Raw genomic sequence first — 19,200 nt, 5'->3', positions numbered from 1 at the left:
ATTTGTCTCCATGGGCCAACTTAAATATACCTAGTGCTTACCTTATCATCCGCCACTGGTGCCTGCCAGCGTAAACCGTTAGCACAGACGAGTGCACCATTCCGCATCAAGGTTTTAAAAACTAGTGTTATGGCACTTGATTGTGATGAATACAGATTTACATAAAGGTGGGTTAACTACCAAAATATAAATACCAATGTACGTATATATGTCCCATAGGACATCAGTTCAAAGGAGCTGCTTTATATTCAAACTGTGTCCATAATATGATAAAAGTGGAAGTTTCAAAGGCTTTTTGCTCCTCCCTTGTGCGTTGACAGTCAATTTACGATATCTCTTCTGATGTACTGCTCTGAATAGCAATCAAACTGTGACAGAACAGGATGTTACGTATAATTTTTTAGTTGTTTTATATGATTTTAATATAATATCTCAAGACAACTCACACAGCGCCATCTAGTCCCAAGGTAAGCAGACTTTGTGTTATGGTTAATAGACAAATGATATGAATACATAGATATTTTTTTGTAAATACATACTTGTATATAATATACATAGAAAACACCCAGAACGATACAAATACTAATACTCATGGATAGAAAAGTTTGTACCTTTTTTATTCGGATTACTCTAATGCTGTTGGCGGACGATAGGGGGCGAAGGCACTCCAAACCCGCGGAAGGACTTCCGGAGCGGCTGAAGGCCAACTCCCGCCTCACGGATAAGATTTTAATCTGAGAGCACTGCTAGGGTTTCGAGACTCGATTCAGGCTGTCGTAATTTCGGTCTCCGATAGAATTGGACGGAGGATCGATCAGTGTACCGTGTGAGGAATCAAACTAGCGAGCTTCGTTAATAAAGCGGTGTGTTAAACCGGTAGACAGAGGCCATCAATGCTAACGTTATGTTATAATTTTATAGTTATTTTGTATGATATCTCAACTCACACAGCGCCACCTAGTCCCAAACTAAGCAGAGCTTCTGTTATGGTTACTAGACAAATTACATAAATATATGGATCTTTACATACATAACATACTTAAATCGGGGGAAGGGGATTGTTAGTAATATGTACTTACGATCTTACTGCTAGCAATGTACCGTGTCAGGTTGACCTCCACGCGGTTCCCCTTAGAAACCATAGTGATAAATTCTTGGTGCATTTGTCACGATGGGTTAACTGACCTGACCTCATGCTCATCTTATCATACTCCACTGGTGCCCTACCAGCATATACTGTTAGCGCAGGCGGGTGCACCATTCGTTTAACATACATAAAAAAAAAACATTAATCATTACAATTTCTTTTAATAACACATATGGTAGAGAGTATGGAAGAGCGGGACGCTACTTTTTATTCAAAGAAATGATAATGGTATAGTGCATCTGCCTGGCGCTACGATATACGCTGGCGGGGGACCACCAGTGAAGGATGATAAGATGAGCATAGGGTCAGGTCAGTTAGTTCATCGTGGCAAATTCACCAGGAATTTCACATGATGGTTTCCAGGTGGAATCTCGTGGAGGTCAACCTAACATGGTACATTGCCAACGGGGTTATAGATCCACATTACTAACAATCCCCTTTCCCCCGGACGCTATGGTCATCGCTTACCACCAGGTGAGCTCTCAGTTGGTTTGCAATACTAATTATATAGAAAAACAAAACTCAACTCAATTGTTTGATGATAAGACTGTTTTTCTATTAACATTTTCTAGATTCAATATCACTGTAGTGGATTTATTACACAATTCTCATTAGTTTATAGTTTCATTTCCACTGTTGATAAAATAATGGCTTTTATGTAGGTCAGGTAAATATCAGTAGGTCGGCGATTTGCTGAAAGCAAACAGCCCTAAGGCCATCGTGATAAGGTGCAATTTGTCACCTGCTATCAGTGAGCTTTGCATCGCAACCTGATAAAACCATGATTACGGGAACGGAGTGTTTCGTAATAAATTTTAATAAGCCTTCCAATGAAATTCCTTGTAGGAAATTTCTTTTGCTTCATTCACAATTTTATTACATCCCTTTACGGCAGGGCTTTGAATAATAATGTTACTTTATAACCGACTTCGAAAAAGGTGAGCTTATTAATGCAATTATATTTACTTGTGTTTGTGTGTATGGAACTGTATTTTATTACGGTTGGATGAAGGAAACAGAATTCATTATTTCAGTCGTTTTCAACCGACTGTTAAATGGATGATGTTTAGACTGTATTTTTTTAAATAAAAGACTAGCCTTATATCGGGCGCAAAAAATCAAATCTCAATAATAGAATATTGTCTATGGACTAGTTGATGCTACATTACATATGATGATATGAGAAGAATTTTAAAAATTGTTCAAGTATTTATGACAATTATCCATTAACTGATATAATTGTTAAATAATAATGTTATAGAAAAAAAACATGCTACGATAGGTAAACTTAATGCTAGAAGCATTCTCTACCAGCTCAACATATCATTACAATCATAATTTACTACAAAAGTAATAAAATAAAAACGTTATAGAATAATAAAAGTATTTTATTAAATTTATACAATACAAAAAATTGTAACAATAAGGAAACCCAAGCTACTCCATTTCCATCGTTATTGAAGGAATATTATCCCTTACACTGAAGGGTTTCCTTTACCATCAAAAGATTTTGAATATAGAATTTATAATTTATTTACGTAAAATACATTATAAATCTATATTCAAAATAGAGGTAATTCAAAACTTGGAAATGGAGCACGGAACAAAGGCACACCTAATAAGATTTATTCCTTATTTTTATGAAAGACAACCTTTCTGTCACAACAAATCAAATCAAAATATCTTTATTCATGTCTATTACAGACTCTTATGATATGTCAAATCTATCGTCAGTTCGGAGTACTTTTGAGTTGAGAAGAACTGATAAGAAACTCAGCTCTCATAATCTCTCTTTCTGTAACTCTTCTTTTTTTAAAAGTTAAGACATTTTTTTTTAATTTAATTTATAATAAACTGTAACAAATTTAAAAGCAAGAATGATAAGTAAACAGCAAAGAAATAAGGATAATCTATAGTAAAGAAAAATATTTAATTACTTTTATAATGTTTTAAAAGCTCGAGCTATACTCACTCTTTATTCCTTCGCCTCTCTAGTTTTCCCGCGAAAATTGAATTAAAAAATTTGAGAGAAATAAAAATGAAAACATATTTTTTAAATGTAACGAATCTTGGTTGTTGCTGAGCGACAAATGAAAGAAAATTAGTTAATTATCAGAAAAAAATTCAGAAAAACTCTTATTATTTTACTATTTTAGTGTGGTAAATTTAATTTTTTTTTTAATCTCAGGACATTTCAAACAACGACATCAAATCCCAAGCAGAGCTTGTGTTATGGGTACTAGATATACATGCATATATACATTTTTTTTAATACATAAATATTACACATAGAAAACACTCAGATCGATTCAAACAATCGCACTCATAAATACAAATGTTTGTACTTCGTACCGTGCGAGGAATCGAACCCGCGACCGACCTAAACCGCTAGATCACCGAGGTCGTCGACTAGAGTGTTTAGACTGGTAAGTTTGCGAGATGGTTAACTAACGTTCCATTTTCATTAATAATAGCAGTTTACTAAGCGCTTCTGAGCCCAGTTAATAATACTGCCACGTCATACTGTTAAATTGGCGGCCATGTTTCACAGTACTCGGTTATCTCGTACTAACAAGTTGCAATGCAATATGATACCCAATAGAGACACATGTGAATACTAGCTATGACTCGCGACGTTGTCTGCTTATCCATACGGGCAAGCGCAGTGAAGGCTGGCTCATACGTCATATTCGTGAACGAGTGATGCTTGTAAGGACTGATCTGCTCTATTCACTACGACTGATTTAATCCAATTGTATAAGTGCTTGTTGGTAGTTTGTATTCACCCGTTTTGACTTGAAAAATTTAAACGATTATTTGAATGTGCAACACACAAATTTCTTAGTCGTTTTTCTTGTGATGATACAGCTTTGCGAATGAGCGGTTGTTTAATGAAATTATTAAGACTATTTAAAAGTGCTTAAATTAAGTTTAATGGAATAAAGAATTTTCTATTCTATTTTATTCTATTCCATAAATCAATGGAATTCCGATTTCATTCCAATTCGGTTGCGTCAGAAGTCAGCCTACTATTTGATTGGGTCTTAATAAGTATACAGGGCGATCGTAAAAAATACGAATCCATATAAATAGGCTATGAATAGAGATAGCCTCTTTCGACGGATGCGTTGGTTTGATTGCTGTATTTATTGGCACATAAATAAACACCCTCTATTCGTGATTATTATCATATAAAAATATATACTACATTCAGCTCCCGACTTCAGTCGAGATATTTTTTATATAACTGGCAAGTAATCTGATAGTCCAATTGATGGTAAGTTATGATTGTTGCATATGGTAAATAAATATATTATATAGGATTTATTTCAGTCGACTAAGTTGCACTTGTCTTGGTCACAAACTACTATCAAATATAATACCATCTGATCATTTGGATGGATGGCGGTCCTCCACAGAGAGATTCTAGAATCTTTTTGCGACGCGCAACATTGTGGAATCACCTACCAGCTATGGTATTTCCGAACCGATAGGATATGAAACCTTCAAGAAAAGAGCTTAATCCTTTTTAAAAGTCCGACAACGCATTTGCAATTCCCCTGCTGTTGCTGGTGCTCATGGGCGGCAGTAATCACTTACCATCAGGTGAACCGCATGCTCGTTTGTCCCCTGTGCAATAAAATAACTGGCATGGTCAGCTCGTGACCACAGAGAACTTAGCAAACAGTAACCATAGAGCAACTTAGTCGAAGCGTTAAGAGAGATAGATACCTTTATTTACCATACAATTATTCGTGTTAAGACCCTATTAACAATATAAATAATGTGTATTAAACACGTTTAAAAATTACTCACAAAGTGATCAGCACAAGTGAAGCCAGGACGACAAACTAGTTTATTATAGATAGCATACGAAAGGAATAACCTTGCCCCAATTCTGTCACTCGAGTGATTGTGGCCCGGTAATTGCAATTTGGGAAGCGATCGGTATGCCAACCATTTTTTTCATTCCCACCCGCAGATGAAAATAAATTATGCGTCTTTTACTCGACTTCCATAGATTAGAGCGTAATGTTTTTCGAATATTATTAAAACTAATATTTATATATATATATATATATATATAATTCAAATTCAAAATATATTTATTCGTGTAAGTCTATTACAGACTCTTATGATATGTTAAATCTACCGTCCGTTCGGAATGATTTCGATGTGAGAGAAACTTACAAGAAACTCAGCTCGTATTCTTTTCCAATAAATGTTGTACATGTTTACAGTAATACAGATTAATTTTTAAATTCAAATTTGGGAGAAGATAGTGACCAAGATATACTAGTGCAAAAGCAAAAAGTCTAATCAGTGTTCGTAACCCGAACAGACCAGTCTCCACAAAAACGGTCTCCAGTCTCCGCAAAAACTACAACGGATTTTGATTAAACTTTACAATAATATAGGGTATATGTCAGAATAACATATAGGATATAAATTTTATGCGGCTGAAACCGTGGACACTGCTAGTAGTTTATCTATAAACTACTAGTGTAGTAGATAGAGTGCAGTCTGCTAACAGTTTGTTAAAATAATTCATAAAAATACATGAAATCATTAAAAAACATTACACATTGACACATTTGACAATAGAACCTTACTCATGTTCAAATTTAAATATATATATCTCAATGGTGACTGACATAGTGATCTATCAACGCGCAGCCCAAACCACTAGACGGATCGGGCTGAAATTTGGCATGCAGGTAGATGTTATGGCGTAGACATCCGCTAAGAAAGGATTTTGATTAATTCTACCCCCAAGGGGATAAAATAGGGGATGAAAGTTTGTATGAAACTTTATCAATTTTAAACCGATCGGGCTGAGATTTTGCATGCATAAAGCTACTATGACATAGGCATCCCCATAGAAAGGATTTTGATAAATTCCACCCCTAAGGGGATAAATTAACGCGAGCGAAGCTGCTTGCATGTCTTAACATAACGCAGAATTTGTGAAACTATATATATATATTGATTTCTTAATCATTGTGTACACTACATTTCTGGAAAAATAAAAATCATTGGCTTTAATATGTTCTGCTTTTATGATACAGTAACAACACGCCCCGACTTTGCACGCACACATAAAGTTTCTCTTTATTTACTCTATTTATTGCAATAATTAAAATCCATCGCGTAGTTTAAATGATCTAAGCGAACAGACAGAGAAAGCGACTTCATTTTATAATGTACAAAGCAAAGATGCCTAATATAACACAAGTATCACAAAAGCAGTATATTTTTTTAAATAAAATACTATTTTTGGACTCTCCGTAAAAGTAGCAATTACACAAAATTATGGATTTACTCGATAAAAGAAACAAGTGTATAGAATTATAAAACATGAAAGCTTTTTTCAGGTATATTTTTATTATATTATACGAGGCAAAGTGATTTTGTATATACAGCTTTTGTAACGATGTTATCAGAAATGTCAAAAGTTTCCGTTTCACTTCTTATAACCCGGTTATAGGGTTACTTCGGGGCCCGTGAAACCTTTGATGTTACTATATTTCAATGGTCATAATGAACCGTATAATTTAATTTATTAAAGTCTAATAACGTTTATTACTTTTCAACTGACAAAAGGAGAATGTGTTTCGTTTAAAAGACAGTGTAATTACAGAATAAGAGATGGGATATATTAGTCGTTCGGAACAGCAAAACATGACAGTTTGTTTTTAATGGATGACAATGGAATGGTGCACTCGACTGCGTTAACGGTATACACCTATGGCGGATGATAAAATGAGCATGAAATAAGTCAGTTAGCCTAACAAGTTCACCAGGAACATATGATGGCTTCCAGCATCAGGTCTGAGGGTACTGTGAGGGGTTCGAACCTCGGCTCAGACCATCGTAATTTCGATCCCCGATTGAATTGGACCAGGAATCGATCGAAGGGGGTTTTAAATGTGAAGTAATTAGAATTGCAAGCATTTCAATTACTTAAAAATACAGTTTAATACAAAACATATTCTATTTTAAACGAAGCACTTGCGAACTATATCTCTTTAATCTATACAAACAATGATTTGCAATTTTGTTCAGTGTTCAAAAAAAATATTTTCCCATTTTCATATAGCCATCATATTGCACGAAATGACGCAACTCTGATAAAAAAAAACTATAAAATTTAAAAATAAAACTTCAACGTTTATGGAATTTTATTTGAAAAGAGAACACTTTCGATTTTCAAATTTATTGCCGCCATTTGTGACCGACGACAATGCTCCGTTCAACCCCTTTGAAATAGCTGTATTGTTCTTTATTACAAAACCAAATTGCTAAAGTTGTGTCATAACTTAAGCCATTACGCTTCAAAATTGAAGAGTTTGTTTCCGTAGTGATGTATCTACAATAATGGTATAAAATGTGTCATATCAGTGTACATATATTTCACTGGTCTGGCTTCAATAAAAGCAATTGAGAAATTTTATTTGAAATAATTTTATAAAGTCATTTTATAGTTTTAAATATCGAATTTAAATTTAGAGAGGTGCTAAAAATTAAGTAGGTTTTATATCTACATATTTCACAAAGGACTTTGTGGATACTTCTGTCTTAGCCATTTCAGTCGCCAAGCATATTGCTATGTAAGATGTTTTGGTTAAAAGACGAGATAATACTGAAGTTACGAGACATGGAGGCGTGATATCTTAGTACCGAAGACTTAGCCCATACAGGTATGGTATTGTATTGTCGTTTTGCCTTTCCCAGAGAAAAAAAAATATTCCATAGCGTCAGCTTTTGACGTCATCTATTGCTTATAAAATAATCATCAAAATTGAGTCATAAAATTGACATTTTTACAGCATAATGCACTAACTAACTAAGCTTGTAGCCCATCTGATGGTAAGTGATTACAGCCGCCCATGAGTACCCGCACCACCAGGAAAATTGTAAGTGCGTTGTCGGACTTTTAAGAAGGAATAAACTTCTTTCTTGAAGATAACATACACACAAAAAAATATAGTCGAATGAAAAATATCCTCAACATAAAGTTACCAAAATATACCTATCTATCCTAATTTATTTTCCACTTCACGAAGAACAATATACGAGTGAAAACGAGACGACAAATATGACGTCATATCTGCTATCTCTATCCCGTAAACTACGTCATACCATCTCCAGAATCGATGTTGATCGTCGCTTCTATACACAGATTATCAACCTTACTCACTTGGATTTAGGATTGAGAATGTATGACCGTATAACCATGACGTCACGAAAGTTTAATAGCTGATAGTAATGTATTTAGGGCTATATGTTCAAGATGGTAAGGTGTATTTCGCTTTGTGATCTATAAATAGACGGGATAAGCGATTTTTGATGTCCCAAAGTAGAGTGGAACGCTAAAACAACCGGTGTCTTTGTTTTCGGCGAGTTCTACGTGGGCGAATGTATCGAAATGTTTTCCTTGGCCATGTTGTTTTTCTGTTAAGAGGTTATTACACTGTCAAAACAAATGGAACCCCTATCAAAAATAAATGATGTCAACCAACAACCAACATTCTTTGCAACAGTTCCTCGTACCCATATCACAAACTTTACTTATCTTAGTACTAGGTGACACGACGTCAATTGTCCAGGATTATTATTATTAATTTATTTATACTGTACACATACACATCAAGAAAATAATTAAATAACAAGTACCTATACATAAACTGATATATAACGCGGTTTTATCGCTAAGCACTCTCTTTCAGAGTAGAGTCCCTTTTTCTAATCTTTGTTACTTACTTGAGAAAAGAAAAAAAAAGAAAAAAACAACTTACTCCTCGTAAGTTCCATAACCTATCAGCCTGGATAGGGGGGGGGGGGGGAAGGGGATTGTTAGTACTGTGGACTAATAACCCCATTGCTAGCAATGTATGGTACATTCAGGTTGGTATTGTCAGGTTGACCTCCACGCGGTTCCCCCTGGAAACCATCGTGATAAATTCCTGGTGAATTTGTCACGATGGACTAACTGACCTGACCTCATGTTCAACTTATCATCCTCCACTGGTGCCTCGCCAGCGTAAACCGTTAGCGCAGGCGGGTGAACCATTCCACTATCATTCACAAAAAAAAACAGCTTGGATAGAAAAGGATTTAGAATAGAAAGAAGTGGAGTCAGTTTGAAATGTTACGTAGATAGTTAACGCTACGCGAGGAATGCTGTTCTCACTGAGAAACGCAACTTCCTGACAAGTGTCTATTTTCGCGCCTTTTTAAAAATTTATCGGCGCCATTTTTAAATTTTTAGAATCGTTATATTGTCTATGGCACTTCTATAATTAACAACAATTTATAGCCGCCATTATAAATTTTATACTATCGTCTTATTGTCTTTGGCACTTCTATAATTAAGACGAATTTAACGATATTAATTTAATGAAACTCGTAAAGCCGCTTTGGTTACATATTGCGTGAAGTGTTCAAACATGTTACCCTTCCATTAGGCAATCGGATGTTGGTGTTACGATGGGATCAAAAGTAGGACTTATTTTATATACGATGGCCTCGTTGGTCTAGCGGTTTAGCACTCTAGTTTACGTCCAATGGTCGCAGATTCGATTTCTCGCATGGTACAAACCTTTGTATTCATTAATAGGGTTGTTTGTATTACTCTAAATATTTCCCTGTATTTACGTATTAATTATTATTATAAGAAAGATGTGATATTTTACATGTTTGTTATAACTAAATTATTTAACTACTTTAATTATAAAGAATTTGTCACATAAAGAAAGCCACATTGTCAGCGAGTATGTATATACATACAGTATTTATATATTATTGTTTTTCTTCAGCCATTATATGTAATTGCATTCACATATTAAAGTGCTCGAAGTTATATACATATATACTTTTATGTATAGGAGCCAATATCAGCGTTGCAGATTTATCTGTAGCTTCATGCTGAGTTGGTTGCTTATTCACCTTTGCGGCCCATAAAGCAACCTCTATTTTTTTTTTGTACTTAAGTTTTCCTATTCTATAATGCTGACACCGCTACTACCGCTGCTACTACTAACATAATGAGTTAGAATAGAATAAGTTTTCATATTCTATTCTAACTCATTATGCTGTGTTTGTAATTGCTGAATAAAGAATTTATATATCCATCTTTGTATTCATATATAGATCACAAATTTTTACATGGAGATTTAAAGATTGCAATAAAATTGGCTTTTAAGAAAAGAAATTCAGTTGAGTTTCTTGCCAGTTGTTTTCAATTGAATCTCTATACAAAACTGAACCGTTAGAGAAAAAATTATTAATACAAAAATCTAAACATATATAACTCAAACGTGACTGACACACATCTATCAACACACAGCCTAAACCACTGGACGGATCGGGCTGAAATTTGGCATGCAGGTACATATTATGACGTAGGAATCCGCTAAGAAAGAATTTTGATTATTTCTATCCCCAAGGGAATAAAATAGGGTAAGAAACTTTGTCAATTTTAAACCGATAGGGCTGAGACTTTGCATGCATAAAGCACTACTATGACGTAGGCATCCCTTAAGAAAGAATCTTGATAAATTCCACCCCTAAGGGGATAAATAAACGCGAGCGAAGCCGCGGGCAAAAGCTAGTAAGTTCATAAGCGGCTAAAATGTAGTGCATGAATGAATTATTTTAGATTTGATTTGATAGTGTAACAACCCTCTTAGAAACAAAATATTTACACGACCGACCGGATGAAGTATGAAGGGGATGTCTGACTTTGTAGGCTACTTCACAAAACAAATATCGAAACACTATTTTGTAAACAGAATATATAAGTCACGTACCCTAATAGCTTAATGGTTGGGCATGGTTTAAAGCCGAGGTTCCAAGTTCGATTGTAAAATAATAATAATAATAACCCGTCCTGGGTTATTCACACTGGCGTTGTCTGTACATGAAAGATATATGAGAAAGATTACTGTTGTATACATCTATTTAAATATTGGATATTTTTTTAATAAATTATTGTTTTGGGTTTTAACAGTTTTTCTAATATATGTGTCATGTACAGACATCGCAGATATGGCGCGGTTTTTATTAATGTATTGTAGTAATCTAGTATTGAACACAATAGAAAATAGACGAGGAAAAATGTTAGGACACTTGATACGGCACGATGATTTCATGAAAATTATTATTGAGGAGAAAATAGAAGGAAAGAAGGGGAGGGGAAGACCAAAGAATAGCTACATCAAACAAATTGAGGACAAAATGGGAGTCGTGTCGTATCAAGAATTAAAGAGCATGATGGAAGATCGCGGAAAATGGCAAGAGCTCCACCGTCAAGAGCGTAGCTCCTAAATTATGAATGAATGAATGAAGTAATCTTCACTTAGAATTTAGTTTTCATTCCAACAGATTTAAAAACATTTTTAAACTTTTTATATTTCATATGAACACACTCTGTACATTTCACTTATTGCGATCTAGTCCCAAGTTAATCAGAGGTTGTATTATGACACACAACTGATATAAATACATAATATAGGTGCATAGAAAACACCAAGACCGATACAAACAATCATACTCATGAATACAAGTGCATGATTGTTTGTATCTTGATGATCGTGCGAGGAATCGAACCCGTGACCATCGGAAGTAAATTGCCAAACCGCTAGACCACCGAGGTCTTCGTTATTATTAGCTAAAACCCATTACACGACATAAAAAGAACCGCTGTACTTAAGCCGCTGAGTTCACACTCGCTTAAATTTGCTTTTATGCAATTTTCCACCGTTGTCGGAGCCAAAATCGCTTTTCGCGGAGGTGTAAAACTGATATTACCGCTTGGATGGGTGTGCTTAATGTACTGGTGAAAACAGATGATAATCTTTTATATGTTTGTTTTTAAACGACTTCATAGCTTTTGACAGTTTCATTTATAATAATATCTTAGGTGAATTCACACTGCGCCAAGATATCAAGTTACAAGCTAAGAGAGCTTGTGTTATAATAATAATAATAATAATAATAATAATGTCAGGACATTTCACACAGCTTTTTTTTTCAGACTACTCTAATGCTGTTGGCCGCAGCTGGCCTTTACAGCTTCACCGGACGTTAGGGGGCGAGTGCAGATGTCACTCCAAACACGCGGAAGGACTTATGAAGCGGCTGAAGGCCAACTCCTGCCTGACGGATACGACTAGTCTGAGGGCACCGCTAGGGGTTCCAAACCTCGGCTCAGGCCGTCGTCATATCGGTCCCCGTTTGAATTGGACGGGGGATCGATCGGAGGGGTATTCACACAGCGCCATCTAGTCCCAAGTTAAGGTAGCTAAAGCTTGTGTTATGGGTACTAGATAACTGTTACAAATACATCGATTTTTTATTTCGTATATACATACATATTATACATAGAAAACACTCAGATGGACACAAACAATCATACTCATGAATAAAATGTTTGTGCCGTGCTAGGAATGGAACCCGCGACCATCGGAAGTAAAGCGGTGTGTTAAACCGCTAGACCACCGAGGTAGTCAGTTATGGAGACTAGACAGACACCAGTTGTGATGTGAATAAATATGTTTTTTATGTAAATAAATAGAAATATGGGCATTAGACAACTGATACAAATAGATCCTTAGATATTTTTTTTTGTATATACATATATAGTATAATATAGAAAACACCCAGACGGATACAAACACTCATAATCATGAATACGAATGTTTTTACCGTGCGAGGAATCGACCAAGTGACCATCGGAAGAAAAGCGTTGTGCTGAACCGCTACATCATGGAGACCACCGCTACACACACACACACATTTTACAACACAATATAAAAAAAAGCAGAGTATATAAAAAAGAAGACTTATGTTACGGCGGGCGATATTTGCGTTTTAAAAAATATATGTTCAAAATCTACCCTGTAACATCGTAAGCACAGATTATTATATTAGAGTCCGTTAGTTTTCGGTTCCCGCGTCTTTCCTTCCCCTCCCTTACCTAGTACTGAACCGACTGTACGGCGGCCATGACGCGCGCGCATTGTGTTGTGAATTAAAATAAATTAGAACTGTGAAACCTACTGTGAAACTGGAAAGCTAGCGAAGATATCTTCGAGACCCTGAAGCCCAAGAAATCCGCAGAACCATACAGGTACGTGACTGACGCTTCCACTATTATTTATATTCCCTATATATATACAGAGAGTAAATTCCCTAACATTTTGGTAGCAGAGTAGTTTCCCTAACAATATATTTTATTTAATTAAAACAATAAAATTATCAAAGTATAAAATGTATAATTATGTATAATGATCGAACAAGACTGCCATAAATGTAACAATTAATAATGTAAGTTAGGTGTCTATATTCTTGGTAATTTGCTGTTCCCGGTAGCGGTGTCAGCTTATTGTGCCACACACAGCAATATACCAGGCGTTACGCCATGGCAACTAACATCAGAAAAAAATAAGAGAAGTTCTCTCAGCGTAGGTTAATTGAAGGTACACAGGACGATAACTTTGAAGTATTTACCCACTTCACCTCATATTTACCCCCCATCAATTTCACTTCGCCGTAACCATGGCGACCGGCCTTACTTCCAAGATGTTATTTGGTTAGCGAAAATAGAATTTGATTACTTATAAAACATATACTAGCTGACCCGCGCAACTTCGTCTGCATCACACTTACTTAATTTACATTATATCTTTTTAATTTATAGCCTATGAGTTATTCTGATGTATAAGCTATACTACTGTAAAGTTTCATCAAAATCCGTTCAGTAGTTTTTGCGTGAAAGAGTAACAAACATTCGTCCATATTCACAAACTTTCGTATTTATAATACGAATAAGATTAAGATATCTCAGGACAATTCATACAGTGTCATCTAATCCCAAAGTAGGCAGAGCTTGTGTTATGGGTATTAGACAACTGATATAAATACATAGACACATTTTTGTGTAAATATATGCATATTATACATAGAAAACACCCAGACCGATACACACAATCATACTCATGAATACAAATATTTGTACCGTGCGAGGAATCGAACACACGAACATCGAAAGAAAACCACTAGACCACCAAGGCCGTCAATGTCAAGTAAGTGCTTATAAAAGACTAGCTGATCTGCAGCTAGTCTTTTATAAGTACCTGAAAGTGTAATGTAATCTAAATATATATAACTCAAAGGTGACTGACATAGTGATCTATCAACGCACAGCCCAAACCACTGGACGGATCGAGCTGAAATTTGGCACGCAGGTAGATGTTATGACGTAGGCATCCGCTAAGAAAGGATTTTGATTAATTTCACCCCCAAGGGGATAAAATAGGGGATGAAATTTTGTATAAAACTTTGTCAATTATAAACCGTTCGGGCTGAGACTTTGCATACATAAAGCTACTATAACATAGGCATCCTCTAAGAAAGGATTTTAATAAATTCCACCCCTAAGCAAAGTCGCGGGCAAAAGCTAGTCGTATACAAGAACAATGATATTGGCAGTATTACAGACTATTTAAAATTAAAACACAACATATATTAATAGACAGATAGGTCGAGATACCTGTTATATTGTTTTATTCGCTATGAATGGATTATGAAAGGTCCATTGTTCATTTTGTAAATTCATTAAATGAAACAAAAGCGTGTAGGAGGGATGATACAGTTGAAATGGACCTGTGACCCGGACGAAACTCAATTAACGTAGCCATCGGTTTGAAAGTTATAGGTTTATAAACACTTTTAACTTTACCTGGTCAAAATAGTTGAGGTAACATTACTCTTATAATTTTATATATATATATATATATTACTAGCTGTGTCCGCATCTTCACACGCATTAAATTTCGATTAAAATATAGCTTATATGTTACTCTGACGCACAAGCTACATGACTGTAAAGTTTCATCAATTATGATTCATCACATCGCATTAGCGATAAGCAGTTTTTGTGTGAAAGAGTAACGAACATCCATCTATACTTAAACTTTCCTGTTTATAATAATACTAGCTACTCACCCCGGCTTCGAACGGGTGTGCACGCTTTATATATATAAATCTGCCTCTTGAATAACTCTATCTACATCTGAAAAAAACCGCTTCAAAATCCGTTACGTATTTTTAAAGATTTAAGCATACAATGGAACGGACAGCGACAGCGACTTTATTTTATTCTATGTAATGTTTAAGATTAGGAAATACTGTCTAAAAGTTTTTTCACGGTTCATAATACTCAAATAATATTATAAAAACGGAATATGTACCACGATAATATCTTCTAAAAGAACTTGGCCTGTCTAGAATTGCAATAAGTTCTATATCAGTGAATTAAAAAAAAAAACACATTTTTTATTATTTTAGCAAAACATATTGTATTATAAGATACTATGTCTAGTATCCATATTACAAGATAGACAATTGATATAGATGGCGCTGTATTTAGTGTCCAGGGGAATAAAAAAATTCACATGAAAATAGATTTTATTACGAGGACGGACATAGCTTTCTTACATGTCTAAGCAGACGAAGTCGCGAGAAAAAGCTAGTATTATAAAAAGCACGCAACTTGCACGTAAATATTAAATGCATTTCAATAGCTATAGATAAATATTTATCAAGTGAGTACTCCACTCGATAGTACTTGAGATGGGCTGATTTCGTTATATTGAATAATAATTTTCAGATATTATAATAATTGTTAGCGGCATTATTAATTTTCAACCGACTGCGAAGGGGGAGGTTAATTTTTTTATGTAATTGGAATACGGAACAAGAACAACGGCCTACCTGATGGTTAACTGGTAAACGACGTCTTAATACATGAATATCATCACACACATCACGATATCAACATGATAATAACACTCATTGTATGGAGAAAGGGGGTTGTTAGTAATATGGACCGATGACCCCATTGCTAGCAATGTACCATATCAGGTTGACCATCAATTCCCCTGGAAATCATCGTGTTAAACCCTTGTGAATTTGACACGATGGGCTATCTGACTTGACTTCACGCTCATTTTATATTCTCCACTGGTGCCCCGCCAGCGTAAAAAATTATCGCAGGGACACCATTCCATTGTCATAGATAAAAGAATTGTTGTGTGTATGACTGTTTGTTGGAAATTTGATTGTTTATGTGTGAGAAGCGAAAGTTTCTGGAACGTTGAGCAAAATATGTTTTAGCGTCTAAAATAGGAACTTTAGAAATTCTCTTCTTCAATATATCTGTATATGTTGAAAGACTCTCCTCTGTTGAAAGATATTTAAGATGACATAGTTGAGAATGAAGTAGACGACTTCTTAAAAAGTCGACAAAGATAACTTTCTACTAGAGAAACAGTTTAAAATATTCAAATTACCTTTCAGAACTCAACACGACACGATTTCAGTTGAAAAATTACTTAAACTGTCGTAAGTTTTAAATTAAATATTGTCAAATGTTTTAAAATTGATTATAAATTCAAATCGGTTTTACCAACTTTATTATTGTACCTACAAATATTACCACCCTTGTAATATTGTTGGAACAAGGGTAGGTGTACAATAATAAACTTAGATTTGATTTGAAGGTTGTTCTTAGTATTACCTGTTAATACTAAATATAGACTCAGTTACTAATATAACACAGAGTAGGAAGCGTAATACAGAATGTAAACATGAGCACTAGCTCCATCTAGAAAGTGGTATTACTTAATTAAAAACATGAACAATATTCAAAATATTGTGAACTCCATAACATATACTTAAATAATGAAATTGACAGTATAGTATATTGTTTATCAGGTTTATCAACTTTGTATCAAATAGTCTTTTTAGGTTTATTTATCTCTAGCTCATCTAATTCTGCCACCAGAAGTTTCTTACCAATTATGTTATCTGTGGTTCTACAAAGTGTAATTTGTTTCTAAACTGTAGTAAATTCTAAAAACAACTTATTACTTTGGAATGGCATTATTGGTGCTACATGTGTCGCATTAAGCTTTTTTATATAAAAGAATTAGTTGCCTACTTATTGGTAATCAGCTGTTGACAACCAGAAATTGTATATATATGTATATATATCATATATGAATAATAAAAAATCTCTACAACTTTAAACAATATTGACGGTATTATATTGTTTCGTATTACAACGCAATATGTTTCAAGATTTCAACGAGCACTTGCCGACAAGCTCTGTATATTTAATACTCTATAACGCAACAATATTGTTCAGTGTACCTACAATATAAACTCAAGTACCTATTGACTGTTTCAAGCTTTTATAAGCAATGAATAGGCAAGGTAAAATCAACACTTACCCCGTCTGGACTCTGTTTCTTAACTTCGCAAAACTCATTAAGCACATCTTGAAGTTTCCTCGTGGAATCTGAAAGCAATTAAATTTATTATTAACCTACAATACGGGGCTGTATACAGTATTATTTGCAATGATTGAGAGCGATGTGACTTAGTGATTTACGTAGCACGTAGAAACAAAGATCGTGAGTACGAATCTGACAGATATAAAAAAATAAAAACATACATATGTGTGTCAATTATAGTTTAGTAAAGTCTTTTATAGGAATAGGTATAAAAAATACAATAAATACAAAAGGATATAGTATAAGGATATATTGGAATTACCTTTAAATAAATTCAAAATATCTGTTAAATCATATTTATTGAGCTATTAAACACTAAACGATTTCTTGAATGCGAAGCGTGCTTGGCAATAGTAGTTCATGCACGGGATTTTCGCTTAATGTTAGACGTATGTACACAATGTTAAAAAGCTGGCTGTTAAAAAAAATCTGTCGAGTTTTTAGCTAGTTCTTCTCATTTGAATCTGTATACAGAACTGGACAGTAGGGAAAAATATAATATATTATATATAAGTTCATAAGTGACTAAAATGTCCTATATGAATAAATTATTTTTGATTTGATTCGAACTTATATTTTTGACTGACTGTCCTGTGAAGTAAACACCAATAACATCGAGAAATGTAAGCTCATCCGTCTGACTGTTTACTGTAGATAGGTAGGTAAGTATATTTTTCTGAAAAAATAATCTTGAAAGGGATGAAATCTGCAAGCGAACCTGCGGGTTAATGACTGATATATTTTTGTATCTAGCATATGAAAATATATCAGTTACTAGTTTTTTTTAATTTCTATGTTTACAAACGGTGTCATCATTGCACAAACAATCTCACATGGAAACGAAATGTTTTGATGTGCGCGGAAACATGTACGGGATCCGGTATGAAATCTTTTACGTAATAAATTCTGTACGCGACTTTGAAATCTTCATGAACGTGTATCAAAAGCTGCACTAGCTCCTATCTGATTTGATTAGGAGGGAAAAACACGAGCGGCGAAGGTGAGTGTTGACGTACATCGACAAAAGGCCTTAAACCTACACCCGGGTCACAAGTCCCGGGAACTACGCGAAGTTTCCCTCTCTGCCACACGATGGACCTGGCGGATGCACGGTGTATCCATGAAAAGCTAAGAATTTCGACTCTCTCGTATATTAAAGTGGGTTTGGTGGCTAGGATTAGGCACACCGTCTTACTGATACTTCCTGTCGCAGGTTCGAATCTACGTGCAGTGCAAACATTTGTATTCACGACTATTATTGTATTGGTCTGGGTGTTTTCTATGTATAATATGTATATATTTAGAAAACATGTATTTAAGTATTTATATCAGTTGTCTAGTAACCACAACACTAGCTTAGGACTAGATGGCACTGTTTAATAGTCCAAGGATATTATATTATTATCATATTTAATACTAATTATAATATACAATTATTTAGCAAAAATAAAGTCAACGTTAGCATACCTACATAAATTTACTACTTTTCTGTACAATAAAGTGTCATAAACAAACAAACTCATGAATATATATAAGCCGTAATCATCGAAAATAGCAAACTATTGTTCCTCACTGACGTAATGATATTAATTGGCATTTTGGCATTTAGGAAGCGACAAGGGCACCTGACTGTTTCTATATTTAGGGCTGCGGTTAACATAATTGAAGGGCAATCAAGGATACTAGTTGCTT

General features: G+C 34.7%; 1 protein-coding gene across 1 annotated transcript in view; it reads right to left on the bottom strand.

The window, feature by feature from the left end:
- The window catches only part of LOC131855300 (diacylglycerol kinase 1), a 119,381-nt gene that overhangs the window by 50,128 nt on the left and 50,053 nt on the right, over positions 1-19,200 (bottom strand). Inside the window, exon 3 of the mRNA XM_059206554.1 lies at positions 17,446-17,513. Coding sequence (XP_059062537.1) covers positions 17,446-17,513 — 68 coding nt within the window. The remainder of the gene's footprint in view (positions 1-17,445; positions 17,514-19,200) is intronic.

Source organism: Achroia grisella, unplaced genomic scaffold, assembly GCF_030625045.1.
Source record: "Achroia grisella isolate CSIRO2021 unplaced genomic scaffold, CSIRO_AGI_Agris_v1 utg1360, whole genome shotgun sequence".
Lineage (NCBI taxonomy): Eukaryota > Metazoa > Arthropoda > Insecta > Lepidoptera > Pyralidae > Achroia > Achroia grisella.
This window is presented reverse-complemented; position numbering and strand designations above follow the sequence as displayed.